This window comes from Amblyomma maculatum, chromosome 10, assembly GCF_055883805.1.
Source record: "Amblyomma maculatum isolate TAMU_Amacu chromosome 10, ASM5588380v1, whole genome shotgun sequence".
NCBI lineage: Eukaryota > Metazoa > Arthropoda > Arachnida > Ixodida > Ixodidae > Amblyomma > Amblyomma maculatum.
Window position 1 is genome coordinate 107314795 of NC_139353.1, and position 17471 is coordinate 107332265.

Sequence of the window (17471 nt, forward strand, 5' to 3'; positions counted from 1 at the left end):
TACTTTATGTAAGAACTGATAATAAATTTACTGAAACAAAGTGCAAGGTATATTCTCTGTTTCGTGTCCGTGCCGTGTAATGTATAGCGCGTCGCTATTGTCATGTAGAACCAATTAGGCTTTCTTCTAGTCATCCTGGCCTACTATTGGGGTTCCTGAAAAAATTCTAAGTTGTATCTACAGAGCTAACTGTACTCGAAACACACCAGCGAAACGTGCGAAGCCAGTGTTTCTAGAGCTTTCGCAGTGCGTAACCCAGGTAAATGCCCAAAAGCGTGACTAATACCACAATAAATCTGGAGACTCCGTGAGCGCTAATAAATGCTGCTATCCACATAAGAAAGAGTACTCAATCATCATTCGATTTGTAAAGGTGTATAGTTTAAAATGAAAACCTTCGGCGGCGAAATAAAAATCAAATGAAGAAAAAGGTTGTGGTAGAAAAGAAGAAAACAACGGTTGAAGAGAAACAGCTGATGAAGAAGGCTTTAATTGAAGTTTTAAGGGATTCCATATAAGTAGGATAAAGTGAGCCCCCAGTGTGACTACGAGTGAAATGGCTACAGACATAGGAGCGAAAATTGTAGCATCGTGCAGCTGCACCATTAATGAACAATCTAGTAACTACGAGGGTTTCCTTTTTGACCACGCCGCCTCATTCAGCACTGAGGTCGAGTGTTCCAAATATCAAGAAGCTAGAGGGATCTCTAGTCCTTCATCCTTCGAAGTTTAGTACTTCCACCGATGTACAACAATAGCTCTATGCCAGGAATCAGTAGCGGACCCAATCATGCTATGTACTCTTTAGAATCTTTACTAAGTGCATGCGTGGGAATTTTTCCTGTAGAGGCAAAGCGCGCGAGAGCGGTGAATTTCAAGTATGGAAAGTAAAAGGAAAGTGCTAGAGGCGTCAAAGTACTTGAAAATAATTTTAATTGCGCATTGTATGCAAAAATCCAAATAGGCGAAGACAAGTATGCTTCTTAGACATGGGAATCAAACAATGGGATCGAAAGGAAGGGAACAAGAGAATGAGAAATCTGTATTCCCTCTATGTTTAAAGCGCTACGGTAGATTGGGCTAAAAATAAGCTGAATTAGAAGTCTGGAAAATTGAATTAGAAGAAGTAGTTTTCCTGAAATAGTATTTTAGCTCACTCAAGGAAGTAGATTTGTTTCTAACAATGGTATGTATAACAACAAGATCGGGGCTTGTAAAACAATGGGGCTTAATTTCAAGAAAAATACTTTGGTTAGCTTCACCGAGCGTTTATTCCACTCACTGGATATATCATCTGTAACAAATTGAAATTTTAAATAAAAAAGCTAGAAAGAACACTGTTCAGGTTTGAATTTGAAAATCATCTTCACTGCGTTTAGCGAAAAAACGAAGTGTCCAGGTAGTATAACAATGCTGATACAAGAGACCATTCATCATCTTTGCAGCACAAGACGTGCGCCATGAACGCCTCAAGTGTGACGAGTGTCCTCGCCTTCAGCCTTCTGGCGCTATTTGTTTCCTCGGCGGCCTTGCAGCGGAGGCGAATGGCCGACTCATCCGCGTCCAACGGTTGGCAGCAGTTGTACTCTGGACATTCAAAACCCAAATATGCAAGACTGGCAGAGTTCGCCGTTCGAAAGTTCACGACCGGGGTGGAGCACTACCACGTCTTGAACAAGCTTCTGAAGGTAGAAAAAAAGGTAAGCATTGTGAACCTTTCTGTGATAACTAGGAATAAATGAGCTGCACCGGACTAACAGGCCATATTTTTGCTTTACGACCGGTTACAAGCGATTTCTTTCCTTAAAAGTTCTTTATTATTAATAAATAGCAATTCGTTTGCGAAGGGCCTGTTGATAGCTTTGTTCTAAAAAGCGAAGCAAACACTTGTCAGGCTACTGAAAATAATTTTAGGCGCAAACATTTCTAAGCGAATTACGTTCGTGACCGTTGGTTGGATGCATCCCAGGGTGGGTTCTGAGTAAAGAAAATAATCTGCCACTACTGCGACTCGAACTACTTCCCGGCCGAGTCTCTGAGAACTGCGCTAATTGGTATTTCACGGTGGGTTTCTTTCTTTTTATTGGATGGTAAAATTAGTGACGAACAGTAACAAACAACACATGCCGCAAATCAGTCGTGAGAAACCGGTGGTAATTTGCCTAGTCTACCGTAAGGATGTTAGTAGCGACAACACTGAGGTATGACGGAGTTAGTGATAATGAGAATCATGATATTATAATTATAGCAGTAACGATGGCAATCACGGTTCATTTCTTTGATTATAAATATAACAGTACTAGTGAGAATGATGATGATGATATTAGGAGTGAAAATGACGATGCAATTAGAGACGAAAAACTTGTAAAATGGTTTCCGGCATATCCGCACTTAAGCATACTTAAGCGTATTTTTCAATTAAAGAAATAACCTGGAAAAACATAAGAGGCAGCCGAGCAATACCCGTTACCATGGCGTGGATAAAACCTGGTCCAAATATATCGCTTTTAAGGCCCGTCTAAATGGGAGACGAAAGGTGACGGGTGTATGCTTTACACATTATACGTTTTTAGTATACTGCAGACCACACATATACATGGTCAAGCAGGAGAGGTAACAGTCACAAAAATATGACAAATGCATAAAACAATATTATGCTTGTATAAAAAAATCAGATACAAGTAAACAATTCATAACGAGCGACAATCAACCAAAAGCAAACGACCTCACGCTCCAACTATTTTCAATGTCGCTGCCTGCGAAAATATGCAAGGGCAAGGAATTGTATTCAGTGACAGTTCCTTGGAAAAAGCTGTTTACCTACATTTGTTCTTGCAAAAATTGGAGCCAAGGGGTCAGAGCGTGTGTGTCTAGTCTTTCTGCTACAATTAAGTTTTCTACAATCCGGCAAGGTTAAGTTCAGCTTACTTGAGCGGCAGCTATGCAAGAAGTTGAGGTGTCTACATTTTCTTCGAGATTCAAGATATTGTATGTCATTTTGCCGCATTATTGAAAAAGAGGAATCACAACTTCTCTATTTGCTAAATATAAACCGGTAGCTTTTCTTTGGGCTCGCTCAAGCTGCATTATATTCTTTTTACTGTTCAGGTACCAAACATTGGCAGCATATTCAAATCGGATCTAATTCAGGCATTATAGGCTAAAAACATTGCTTGGACTGACGCCCCCTTAAGTTTTCTCTCGAGGGATCACACTTTTCTAATAGCTGAAAGCAAATGGCGGATATGTGAGGAGACCGGGTTTGCTTCCAAGTAAGCGCCACACCAAGATATTTATGCGCGTTCAAATTTGTTTACATTATTGTTAAGAAAATAAGAAAAAGGGGCTGACAGTTTACTTTCTTGTAACTCGCAACATACCTGTTTTCTCTATATTAAGTTGCATTCCCTATCGGCTACACTACTCATGAATGGGCTGTAGGTTTGCTTGTAATACTGCATGATAATTAGGATATGTAATGATTCTAAAAACAACACAGGGATCGCTGAACAATCAGATAGAAATGTCCCCATGAACGATATTAGGCAAATGATTGATATAGATGAAAAACAATAGCGGCCCCTGGACACTGCCTTGGGACAGCATTTTCGCAGAGCAATTCATATTGTCTACCAACTGCTGCCTGTCTCTATTGCAGGAGCAAATCCACTGCAAGATACTGGGCGAAGGCCAACACAATGCACTTTGTACGATAACTGTGTATGTGGCACTTTATTGAAGGCTTTCGAAAAGTCTAAAACAGCCCATCTAGCTGGTCATTGTTGTCAAAAAATTGTGCGAATTCATGAACAGTACAAACAAGTTCGGTTACAGTGGACATGTGGTTTCGGAAACCGTGCTGATAATATCTGTGATAGCAGGTTGTGGCTTTCTAAGAATTCTTGAATTTCGGAGGAAAGGACCTGCTCTAAGTCCTTACAGCACGTACTCATGATTGAAATTGGGCCGATAATTTGCTACAGATAAAAAATAACCTTATTTTGAAGCTGGAACCACCCGTTCTTTTCTCGGGTTGTGTTGTATTTCCTCATTGGTAAGCGATAAGTTAAACGAATTTGGTATACAGTCGCGACCAGAAGGTTTTTACAATCGTGTTTCAAAACCATAGCTGTGACCCCTTCCCTAGAAATCACGAGGTCATTTGTGCCTGATGAATGTGTACTCTGAATGCTGAATTCTTCTGCAGCTGTGGATACTCTTTGAAAGTAGACGTTGAAATGTTAAGCGATCCGAGGGGGATCAGTTATATTCTTGTGTCGCAGATTTTAATTTTTTAGTTTACTTTTTGCTTCAATTTAAGTGGAATCCGCCACTATTTTCTGCCGTCGCTCTTTGTGAAGTCAGTAAGATGACGCGGGGGGGGGGGGGGGGGGGGGGGACCAAAGAAATTATTTCTACAATCTTAAATGTTGGCCAGTAACTCTTGCTTTTGTTCATGGAAGCGAGGAGTTGTGTTATTTTGGCTCCTTAGTCGATTCATCTTACGTTTCGTGTGGATAATGTCACGGTTCATCCAGGAACTGAAGCGTCTTTTACGAAGAAGTCTTGTGGTTACATAACTGTTAATACAAAATCTTATGATGTCGTGAAGCTTTTTCCAAGACATTTCAACATCATTTGCCACATTGTCAAAATGGATGTCCAAGTAATCAATTAGTGTATCATTAGCGCTGTAAAAATCTTTGACTACTCTTGTCGTTCTTGCTGTGCTATCTGATTTTTCAATAAGGTTCCTAAGTGTATCATTTTTTGGTAAAAATGCCTTATTCTACTGAAACTTTTGATTTGTAAACAACTGTGTGTAAAATAGAAGGTCGTGAATCGCGGTGCCACGAATGAGCTAGCGAACACACTGTTCTACGTTCAAATAAAACATGTCATGTACTATATCTGCTGATTTGAAAGTTCTATTATTCAAGCAGCTCTAAAGAATCGACGGCAGTTTGAAATCACCCGTAATGAGAACATTCTGTCTGGCAGATAGCTCGAGGTGGTCGTATAAACCGTCCATTTAATTGTCATTAGAGTCAAGAGGGCGATATAGCACTGAAAAAATGCGACTTCGAAAAGGCAAATTTTCAACAACAGATTTTCATGTATTGCAGTTTGTTCACATACAGTAACATCTACGCAATGCTTAGTAATAACAGCTACACCACTCAAACGTGCATCTCTGTCACGCTTATATAGATGATAACCCGGCGGCACCATTTCATCGCCATGTATATCCTCGTGCAACCAGGTCTCAGAAATCGCACAAACATGGGATCATACGAAATCAAAAGTGCCTCTAAAGAATCTGTTCTGTTCATTACGCTTCTAGCTTTCAACCAAAGCAGGTGCAGCTGACTAAGCTTAGTTTAGTAACTATTAGGCAAGAAAGCTGCCTCTTTTGGTAACGCTTGACGAGAAATTGGGCTGTCATTTCATATGTAAAATTGCTCGCCAACATGAAGTTTATCGAGAAATATATATTTATTTCGGTCGTCTTTTTCACTCAAAGCACTTTCCCATAGAAGCATCCGCTTTCGGAGCCTCTCTGTGCAATACGTATCTTGGACGCACATGCCCGATCCTTTCTAATTCCGAGCAGCCCGTTGAACAGCCTCTTTTTCTCTGTACTCTTCAAAGCGCAGAATGATCGGTATTTTAGGTGCAGGTTTTCCAAATCTCTGAATGCAGCTAACGGAAGTGGATTTTAAATTGAGCTTATTTCAAACATCTATTAGTCCACAAAGATGATTCTGAATAAATGAAAGTGCCTTCAATGCCAAAAGCAATAAGGTTTATCAACGGTTTTCCAAGTCGACTAGCTTTTATGTGTTCTATCAATGATTGATTGGACATCAGGACAGGTGCTGCCCTTTGTAGAATATTTTCAGATTTATGTTCTAGGTTAACCAATCTTACTTCAAACCGTCCATTTATTTGTCATCAGAGTCAGGAGGGCGATATAGGTTTCCAGGAACAAAAACACTCATATGCGCTTCCTAAACAGGCGTGAAACTTCGGCTGTATATTGCCCTTGCAATATTTTGCACACCAGGCTGCGCCGATGCAACCTCATTATGACTACCCTAGGAAAGTAGAACTTTGATTCTTGTAAAACCCTGAAGAATTTAGAAGAACATGTATTTTGTGCCCCTCCTTTGGTTAAGGAGCCCAACCTAAATAGAATCAAAGTTCTACTTTCCTAGGGTAGTCGTAATGAGGTTGCATCGGTGTAGCCTGGTGTGCAAAATATTGCAACGGCAATATACAGCCGAAGTTTCACGCCTGCTTAGGAATCGCAGATGAGTGTTTTTGTTCCTGGAAACTTATTTTGACCCTCCTGACTGTCATGACAAATAAATGGACGGTTTGAAGTAAGATGGGTTAACCTAGAACATAAATCTGAAAATATGCCCTCTTGACTGTATTTTCAACGTAAGTCATCAAATCAGATATATCGCTAGTGCGTGGCCTTTTGGCCACACACTAGCTTATGAAGCATTTTTTTCGATAGATGGCCTCGGGTCTTCTAAGACATCAAAATAAGTTTACAGGAACAAAGACATTCATATGAGGTTCCTAAACAGGCGTGGAACTTTGGCTGTATATTGCCCTTGATATATTTTACACACCAGGCTATGCCGATCCAACCTCATTATGACTGCCCTTGGAAAGTAGAACTTTAATTCTTGTAAAAACCTGAAGAATTTGGAAGAAAATGTATTTTGTGCCCCTCCTTTGGTTAAAGAGCCCAACCTGTAGAGGCTGAATTCACCGTCATAGAGTTTGAACATGAAAAAATCGCTTTCGCTGGTGACAGACACATTTCAAGATGGAATGTGAATGGGCAACATAAAAACTTAACCGGCAATTAAGCAGAGGGTAGCGTCGGGAAACAGAAACGAAGACGTCACCCATAAATAACTATAGGTTAGACTTAATGCGGTAAAGCAGCCTACATACCACACTTTAGAAATCAGGATAGCAGTTTTCTTCCGAAACGGAAGAATGGTCTATATTTCATTTAATGAACCTCTTGAGGCAGAAAGTGAAAAGCGCCTCTCAGGTATATAAGTAACATACTTATTTTTGTTCAGATGCTCATGCATATGGGATTTTACATTTTTCGCATCATAAATTACAGTCTAAATAACCTGCATTATATCTTTAGTGCAAATTTAGATTGATTGTACCCAATTATTTGTTATATGGGTTTTCTGTTGTTCAGTGCACACATAAGTCGCAAGCTTGCTCTCATAAAGTTGGTCGAACCCCTCTATACTGCAGCTGTCTCGAAAAAACTCCGTTTTGGTATTCACTTATTTGTGTGATCAATTTTTTTGCCCTATAGGTAATAGTAGTAGTGCTCCATATAAAATCACAGTAATATATATAGGAGTGGACCATTTTACTGTGCAGAAATCTAAACTGCTCAAGCTTAAGAGATATATCTCCCACCGGACTTCCTAAGCTCTGATAGCCTTAGTTGTCAGGTTATTACGAATATGTTTCAAGAGAGATGGTGATGAAAAAAAAACTCATATATACCCTAATACATCTGTATCTTGTTCTTCAGGCTTAGAAATACAAAAAAGTGTAATCATAGTGCTATGTTTTCAGAACATTATGTAAATACTTTAATTTATTCTTCTCGAAGGGCAAGTTGTTGGCGCTTGCCATTCAGGCAGTTCACGAGTATAAATATTCGTACATATTTCATGCTTTGCGAGGCTACGGCCACACAAGACGCTAGTGCCATCAGCATATAAAATAATTTTTACACGGGTGGAAAGCCAGATACGTTCTAGATGAAAACATGTATAAAATTCATGATTCCATTTTTTGCGAATTCACTGGTAGCTCTTACTAAGTTGAAGTGAACTTCCTGATATCCCAGACCAACAGATCGCGAAGGAAAATACGACGTTTAACACAGTCGAACCCTTGCGTGAATCATGACATTTTTTTGTTTTGAGAATATTTTGTCTTACGTATTGTGCATGCTGGTACTTTTAGCTTATGAACTGGGAAATGAGAACAATAAAATTTGTTTCTAATTTGTGTACAGGCCTGAACGCCTGTCATAAGGAAGAGGTTGGCGAGACACTAATGGATAGCTGGTAGAGTCCGCCCGACATCCAGCCCCCTACGCGGTTTGAAATAAGAGTCATCTAAAGAATGCTCTTAATTATTAAGGCAGGCTCCGCACCAGGGAAAGCACGTAGCTACTGCATTTCCATGATTCAAACCTAAAATGCTCTTTATGTATTCTCATAGGTCCCTAAATTCATTGTTTTTGCTTTCATTATTTATAAATAATCAATCATCTAGTAATTAGTCATATTACAAAAGTGGAGTAACTTTGCGAAGCGTGGGTTGAGAGTCGCGAGTGTGACGCCTAAAACAGATTCAAGGAAGATTTACAGTTTCATGTGTCTGGTTTCAGAGATCGCAATAAAGGCCTCTGGTAGTTAGACGTCCGAGATTTCTTTGAGGAGGAGGCGAAAATGCATGCTACTTCGCGTTTTAAGTCCAAATATTTTTAAAATGTTATAGTAAATGTGTTTTTTGAATACCGAGGTGCTTTTAAACGACTTATTAGTCGCTGGGGCCTTCTACCAATCACTCAGGCTTCTCGTGCACGGTGACACGCTGCCGCGCCGGCTATACTCCCTCTAAAGACCTAGCGCTCAAAGACACAAACATTCACGCATAAGACAATCTGCAGAAAGCACAACAAAACAAGCGGCCACAGTGGCAAACAACTACAACCTCTATTTACTCGAACAGATTACGCTCGTGAACACAGGAACTGAATGAGCTCGAATCCAGCGTTGTCTGCGTCCTCACGAGCTACAGTGCTGCAGTCCCTTTCTTCGATTTGCCATGAAGTTAGAATGCAGTTTCAATTTGAATGTAGTTTTGTCGAGGCAAGAGAGTTTGAACAAAATTATTATTGGGCAAATAAAATACATGCGGCAGAATGTCACTATACGGGAGTTCTACGCAACATATATTTAAAATGGCGTTTTTAAAATAGAACGTCTTCAGAAAGTATAACCCAGCAAACTATTTCACGCATTCATTCATGCACCGTTTAACAAGTATCTGGTGCTCTGCTAAACGATAAAAAATTATTACGTTAAAATTTACACACTTGCAATGTAATAATTGCGCTAGCACTTGCACTTGCAATCTAGTAATTGCACTGTACCCTCATATGTCTTGCGGTGTTTTAAAACGCCAAGAATTCGAAATTAGGTTGCATAATTTCACAATCAACTCTAGGATGTTTATGGTTGCTCGGTATCAAATGAAGACATCATCGAATACGTGTGTCCTGTAATAACCCAAAATTGTATTCCGTTTATTCCTAGCGAGCTAAACCCAAATTTCACCCCAAGTATGTTGCGGCGTGGGCAAAGTGCACTTTAGTTTTTAAAAGCAATATTCGTATTTATTTCTTTACTTGTTTATGCTACCTTCCATGGTGAGCATTATGACAATGTTCGCTGTATCTATAGCGAACACGGTTGTGCAGCCTTTATCAAAAGTTTACAGCCCAGAGGGTTTGCTTTTAAGCCGTGTAATATGACTTCTGTAATAATGGTGAAAGTCTCAGTCATTGGATAGGGTAGGATGAAAAATTGTCTTGCTTCAGCAAGTATAGAAACTTGGGAATGCATTACGAGGCCCATAGTATCGCTCAGAAATAGACCCCCTGGGCTGTAAACTTTTGATAAAGGCTGTACCTGCTTCGCCGTATGAATTCCCCTGTTAACTCTGTATCGCCATGCAGGGCAAACACTACAAGCTGACCTTTCTGTACGCACCGACCCATTGCTCAGTCACGGACGTGTTCGAGCCAGATCGTTGCAAGGCAGTCGGCTCGAAGGTAAGCCATTAAAGACTCCAATTCTCGTTTCTTTGGGTATAATTTATCGGAATATTATCAAACATTACATTCGAAAAGTAATAACCAGAATTGTGGTTTTTCAACGATATGTGACATACATTAAAGGTGGATTCGCCACGTAGCAGAGAACTCGAATGCTTCGTCAGGACATTGCAGGCGGAAACCCGAAATCTGGACATTTGATTTCAACAGAACAAATTACTGTGCGCTAGCACTAAAATACCGTATTTCATCGCTTTTAAATTCCTATTTGTCTGATAATATCGTCTCATAATATGGACATTCTACAGCTGAATGTTAATCAGCTTAACATTTTCTTAGTATTAGTATTGCCAGTATTAGTATTGTATAGCTTTTTGAAATTACATGATTTTTTTATGATGTTCCTATACGCAGCATCTTCTTTCGGATGCCCAGTGTACATGTGACTAAACTAATTACAAGTCCAAGAGAGATGCATAGATCATCTTTTTATGGTTACCAAATTTTTCGATCGGTTAGACTCCACTACGGGCATAGAATTTTTGTTTGTCTCTGCACAAAGCAATGGACCTTGTGCACTGTCCAAGCCGACGTCTTTTGTGTAATTGGTATTTTTCATAGGTATTTTATTGTCACGCACGTCCAGCGGTCCTGTATTGGAAGAAGATGAGGTGTTGCAGGAGAAGCAGAGGAGGAAGAGGAAGCTGGTTTGGTTCGCTCATTGTGTGTGATCTGCAGTCAGGCTATTGGCAGATTTCCATACACCCCAAAGATAAAGAAAAGACGGCATTCATCACCCCAAACGAATTAAAAGACTTTAATGTCATGCCGTTTGAATTATGCAACGCTCCAGCCACCTTCGAAAGATTTATGGATAGAGTTTTGCGCGGTCTGACGTGGAACATTTGTATTTGTTATTTGGACGATTTAGTAATATTTGCAACTACATTTCGTGAACACAACGGACGACTAGAGATTGTCTTGAAGTATATTGAGAAAGCTGGCCTGGTACTCAATTCCAAGAAATGTCGTTTTGTCGAACGCCAGACAGTAGTACTTGGACATCTTGTAGACAAGAATGGGCTCAGGCCTGATCCGAAAACAATTGAAACCGTCACTTCAGCTCAGGAGGTTTTTGGGGCTTTGCTCCTATTTCCGGCGTTTTGTTCCGAAGTTTACTGATGTAGCACATCCACTTACTTGTCTTCTGAAAAAAGATGTGCCCTTCAAGTGGACTACTAATTGTGACACCTCCTTTTGTCAGTTACCATTTATTTTGACATCAGGACCAGTACTACGCCACTTCTGTCCATCAGCTCCAACAGAACTTCACACTGACGCAAGCGCAGTTGGAGTTGGTGCTGTGCTCATACAGCGCCACAATGGCGATGAACATGTTGTTGCATATGCAAGCCGTTCTTTGAGCAAGACTGAGCGTAATTACACAGTAACTGAACAGGAATGCTTAGCTGTGGTTTTCGGTGTGCAATGGTTTCGGTCCTATCTTTATGGATGTGCATTTAAAATTGTGACGAACCATCATTCCTTAAGTTGGTTTTTAAACCTCCGTGACCCCTGTGGACGCCTTGTGCGGTGGACTTTGCGCCTCCAAAAATTCAATTTTACTGTGTATTTTAAGAGTGGTCGTAAGCCCGGTAATGCTGACTGCCTGTCACTGTTGCCTCTTGAAGCTACTGATTGCAAGAGGGAGATCTTGAATGAATAGCGTCCCCGATGTTGGTGAATGACTTAAGTACAAGCCAGCTTTGGCTATGAGGCACATAAATACTTTATTGGATATACCACGCGCGGATGTTTCGGCCGAATTAGAAAGGGCTTCGCAGGCATGTGTGATAAATTAAGGAGTATCATCCAAAAATGCGAAAACTTAGTCCATAAAGAAAAATAGAGCTGCGAAAAGATTGAACCTTCATCAAAACTTTCATTAAGATTACAGAGAATTAAAAAGTTAGCTACACATACCACGAATGAAATGGCGGGTACAAACAATGCAAGGCAAAGGCATGAGCTATGGACATCAAATGTGAAGCGAAAGCCTGTTACTAAAATTAGCAGATCTAAAGTTCTAGACAGACAGCAGTTCATTACGCATTATTGCATGACAAAAAATTCACTATTCCTAAAGAAAATATGATTAGGAATTCCGGATAACAAATGTTTGCGATTATATGGTATTGTGTTAGTTATAAAAGGTTTACTGTTTTTATTCCGTGAATTTATTACGTTGCAAATGCCTGCTATTAAATAATGCAAGAGGACTCTAATTTTACTACTCCAGCTCTCTCGAGATCTAGGGATCGTTCATAGGCGGAGTTCATGCGAACGGAGTCATATGCTTCTTTCTACATGACACATGAATGATAACCTAGAATTTAACACTAAATACTGAACTTGAATATTTTTTCGAGGGCTCATGGTTTTTCAAGAGCCGTTATAAATCGTCCGTGTACACATTTTGACAAGAACAGTCTGCTGGGCGGAAGCGATACTTGCTTAAGCTTGCATTCGAGCAAGGAGTTTCGTGGAGAGAATATGTGAAAGCACTAACTGACATCTTGAATACTCAATATATGCAGGTACCACTTCCGTTGTATTGAATATCACCTCTCAATAGTTATTCGAGTAGTAAGATGATAGGGTTTATTCATTAGCAGATTACATTTGTTTGAATACTATAAAGTCGCAAGAAAACACCTAATCAACAGCGAAATACAGACTGCAGCTTCTGAGGGAACAGCATATATCGGAAAACACAATGCACCATTGGAACAATGAACATGCCACATGATTACGGTAAAGGTAAGCGCGCCAGACCAGCAATGTTTCATTCCACTAATTTTGACCGATTTCACCGATATGCTCACAACCAAGGAATATAAAAGGAGTGCAGTGCAATGGATGATAATTTTAAACTAGTTTATCTTGCTGCGCAAAGCTCAAGGAATTTGAAAACTTTAAAAACAGAATGCGCACCTCAACATACACAAAATACACGCAACTCACTTGATTTAGAAATCAGTGAGTAACTGCCAACATGGATTCATTAGAGTCATACTAGCATAATACGGACACTGTACGACCCGCTGAAAAACTCAAATGTTTAGTGCGGCCGTGTGCTCGAAAATGTAAAAAAAAAAATGGGATTGAAACCTAAAGATGAATATAGCAAAACGCCACTCACCTACGGCATGGATTAGTGCAAGATGCGCACTCAGCCTATAAGCCGGTCGGTTAATTTAAATAAATAGTTAACGATGCATGAAATATACCCGGAATTCTTTCATCTTAGTTGACATTTTGCGAAGTGACTTGTGGGGTGTAAACTCTGCATTTTCAGTGGACGTTGAGGAACTTTTCTACTCGCTGCCACACGATGATTTGTTCATTGCAGTGAGAGAGTGTACTGAAGAGGCGATCCAGTGTCTATTCAGAATTCTTCTGGCGTTAATATTAATTGGTTTCTAGAAATACAGGTAAAGTACCTGAATTCCGTATTATTAGCTACAAAGAACATTTCTATGTCCAGAAACGAGGCATTTGCATTGGCTGATGTGTTGCCACTGCGCTGTGTGAAACTTTGCTCACGAAGTTTGGACGTTTGCTTCAGTCCGATTTGAGCAATGAGCGTGTTGTATGTATTTTCAGATATGTCGACGATTTCTTGTTTTACTTAAACTTTCTCCTGTAGAAGACGTATGTGCAGTTTCAGACTCGGTTCTAACCAGATTCATGAATTTATTAATATATTCCATAAACTAGCGGCTCATGATTCCATTCAATTTTTAGGTATTCAGCTGTATTTTATTCGTGTCGATCACATTTGCTTGGTTTAGAAGCCTCGGTCTAAGGAAGTGCTACTGCCATACGACTATTTGCATCCGAAGATTAGTAAGGAATGCAAAGCAGCCATATGCCTAAGGTCTTCACTTTTTAATATATGTCTGCACAAAGTGGGTATCAGTTTTGAGACTCAGGGGCAAAGACTCAGGGAAGCAGGTTTTCTTGATGATGTTCTTGTAGCATTTACAAAGACTCTCTGGAAAGGGCTATAAATAGAAAATAAACGCGTTGAGTCGCCACAGGAAAATGCACCAGGAGAACAGAAAAGAACTTTCAGGCTTTGATAATCGTACTCAAGCTTGCGCACAACTTGAAAAGAGTGGTAGCGAAATTTAGAGTGGATATCATCTTTTCAGCGCCCGTCAAGCTTGCAAAACTATTTGATCTAGCAGACCGTGAGAGGGATAAGAAATCAGTATGTGGCGTTACTCACAAGAATCCGCGCGTCTCATACGCCACTGGGGTTGTTTATCGGACCCCTGTCCGCTGTGGAAGGGTGTACATTGGGCAGAAGGGCGGGTGCCTAAACTTGAGACTGGGAACATGTCACTTCACTTCGTCGACATACTTATGAGCATTTTTCTTAGAACAGCAAGAGCTACAAAAACTCTTTTCCCCTCTTTCCCCTCCTCAACCATACTAAAACCATAATAAAACCTTGGGAAGCGGTGAAGAAACATTTTATAGTAGTAAGGTTGAAGGTTGGGCGAGTTGAATGTGATTCATTTTGTAGATAGCGTGAAAAAACGAAGACCAAGAGTAGAAGGACACTCGTGTTGTGTCCTTCTACTCTTGGTCCTCGTTTTTTCGCGCAACCTAAAAAATGAAAGAAACATATTGGCAAGGAAAATCTTGGAAGCGCATGAGATTGCGAAATGCAGTAGTGACAAGTAAATTACACACCATCTGTTTATCTTATGGAAAAAGAAAAACGCCTTTAAAAAGTACTTCAGGTTGCACGAAGTTTCTTGAGAGTTAACTGTTTTTATTTCTTTTTTTCGCGTTTAGATTGTCAATGAAGAGTGTTATCAATTTTAAAGATATACGCATAAGCGTTTTTGGTTATTAATGGAACGTTTTTTGTCGTACGAATACACTCAGGCGTAGGTTATAGCCCTGCTCTGTCCTGTCTTAACGCTACGTTTTTTTTTTTTTTTTTGTGGAAAATGATGTATAAAAAACAAATGAACTGTGCAATACGAGAAAATGTTTTTTTTTTTTTTTACAGTGGTGCTTTTTTCACAGCAGCACTTTTAGTATAGTAAAATACAAAGGCACTATGTCGGCACCGTCAATACTGTTTCCTGTATTTTCGGGAAGGTGATAACATGCTGGAACAACGTTTTCATCGCGAATCAAAGCATTTACGACGTTGTATCATAACAAACATGTGAAGTCTATGAAAGGAAAATTAACTTATCATATCTTTAAATTTGTTAGAAATTCCCTCCGTGAACTCGAGTGCTATGGGAGAATTTCTACTACCTGGGCTTCGTTGAAGTGCAGTGACAAACCGAACTATACCGGCACCTTGCCTTCAGCAGTCATCAAATCACGGTCGCTGTGACCCCCGGCCGAGCCCGCCGCCTCGAGCTCAGCAATCAGGAGAGCCGTACTATTGTCAATAATTTAATTCCAGGTTGCTGGAATTTTGAGGTTCTTTTATTATTTCATGCTCTGCGTTCGCAGCCTTCGCTATAAGCACAACTTGTCGCGCCGCTTTTCGATGAGGCAATGACTCGAGCTATCTTTTGGCGTTGCTTTTTCCCTCCTTTACAGCGCTGTGTACTCTTAGCTAGCCTGTGGGATTTTCTGCGCCAGCCTTTCTGCCTTAACCGATGCAAACTTTCCCTCTGACTTTACTCAGGAGCAGGTGCGGGAACAGTTTAGTGCTGGCTGCTAATGCTGAATACCTAGCACGTTTCATGGCCAACTATCGCACACATTGCTTACAAAGTCATATTTGTCCTGCACCAGCTACCGTTTTTCTAGGCATGATATAAAAATGTGTAAGGTTTATGGATGAAATAAGAGTATCTGCTTACAGTGCAAACTTCATGTTCATGTAGCAGTTACTAATCAGATATTTGGATTGCAAAGGACCAAGAACCAAAAAAAAAGCCTCCTATTAAAATACAGGAAAAAACAATGAATAATAAAATAAACAGAAAGTTTACCTTTTATTTATACAATTCACCCATTCGATATAGATTATACTCGTGGCGCGAAGCTTGCCTACAACTAGTAATACCATTTTTTTTTTGTTTACAGCCATCCGGCCAGTGTGAGGCGGTTGTGACAGTAGAGAAGAAGGGTCCCTCTGTGGAATGGATTGACTGCGCGGACTTCGGGAAGAAGGTCGCAGTGCAGCGGACGTCAAAGCTGAATAATTCAGGTCGTTCTCCCTAATTCAAGAGCGAGTGAGAAGCAACCATTGCCTGCATGCAAGATTCGAGTGTTATTGTTAAAGTTGATAGTGTACGTGTCAGTCTTTATAACGCGTTTAAGAATGATGAAAGACAATAAAGAAATCAAACGTTGTCTCCCCCTAAAGGTTCGTAATGCCTTGTTTGTTGCTATCAGTCCCAATGTAAAGTTGATCACCCTTTTGATAACAGTACACTGTAAAACAAGTTCCGGAGAGGAGGATATTTCACTAGTTATAGATGAGCGGCCAGCCGTTACATACAATATTTACATCTTAATTAAATTACCCATAACAGATAGAGGCATTACAGATGGGAGGGATAAATATGCAAAATTGGAAAAAAATAAAGTTAGTTACCTGTATGATAAATGCCACCTGAATGTACAGTGTTAGCGGATTGCTACACGGATCTGCTCATTATTATCAATGCCAATAATTTCTGTGCCAAGCTGGTCTCAGTCAAGTGAAGTTCGCAGCCGGAATGATTGCTAAAAATGGTTCTCTACTGCCATGGCACAATTCCGACCTTGTGCTGATGACAAGTGCTTTGCAATACTTAAATTGGCAGGATGATTTGGTGATCCCGAAGAGCTAGATGATGGTCAAAATTGTCGAACAACAAGATAACGAAAACGTTTGAAATAAATTGTCAACAATGTGGGTGGGGGATATTACACTTTGCGTCAGTTATACTCACTGTGCGGCTGCAATTAGAGAGGATAAACTGTAGATACGAGTAGTACAATTACACTCAAGCTTCTCCCGCACCACTAATGTAACGTGAGTGGATAAACTGTAGTCATTCTGGAACATATCGAGATCGCTGATTGTCATCCGTTAATAATTAGGGAGTATTATTAACGATGCGCCCTTAACGGTGCGCACACTCCCAGACACCCTTAGAGTGAGTGGGGGTAGCTGTTCCGGTCGCAAAGGAGACGCCCTCGACCTACGTGGCAAGCTCAGCCGGAATTCAACTACCTTGTAGTGACAGAAGGGGGTGGCCGTTTGGTGCCCAGCTGTCGCCGGTTCAAACCAGAGTACGGATCGGAGTCAGAAGTAACAAACAAAACACAATTTATGCACACCAAGAGACGATACAAAGGAATACACAAGATCACTTGAAATGCACAGACGAGAGGTTCACAGAATACAAACGCTAAGCATGCAACTACAGAATGATTCAATAACACAGAGGCTTTACAAAAGATCAAACACAAGGGAGTTACATAAACAAACACCAAATTGTTTACCGGGCACTGTTGCAGTCCG

General features: G+C 40.3%; 1 protein-coding gene across 1 annotated transcript; it reads left to right on the forward strand.

The window, feature by feature from the left end:
- Positions 1-1460: 1460 nt before the first annotated feature.
- LOC146177203 (cystatin-1-like) lies at positions 1461-16180 on the forward strand. Its single transcript, XM_084581489.1, has 3 exons — positions 1461-1700; positions 9812-9907; positions 16043-16180. Exons 1-3 carry the CDS (start codon positions 1461-1463, stop codon positions 16178-16180), a joined length of 474 nt encoding a protein of 157 aa, XP_084437615.1.
- Positions 16181-17471: the final 1291 nt, after the last annotated feature.

Coding starts and splice junctions, on each gene's coding strand:
- LOC146177203 (XM_084581489.1), top strand. CDS start 1,461: ATGAACGCCTCAAGTGTGACGAGTGTCCTCGCCTTCAGCCTTCTGGCG. Junction 1,701..9,811: donor TTCTGAAGGTAGAAAAAAAG/GTAAGCATTGTG, acceptor ATCGCCATGCAG/GGCAAACACTACAAGCTGAC. Junction 9,908..16,042: donor GCAAGGCAGTCGGCTCGAAG/GTAAGCCATTAA, acceptor TTTTGTTTACAG/CCATCCGGCCAGTGTGAGGC.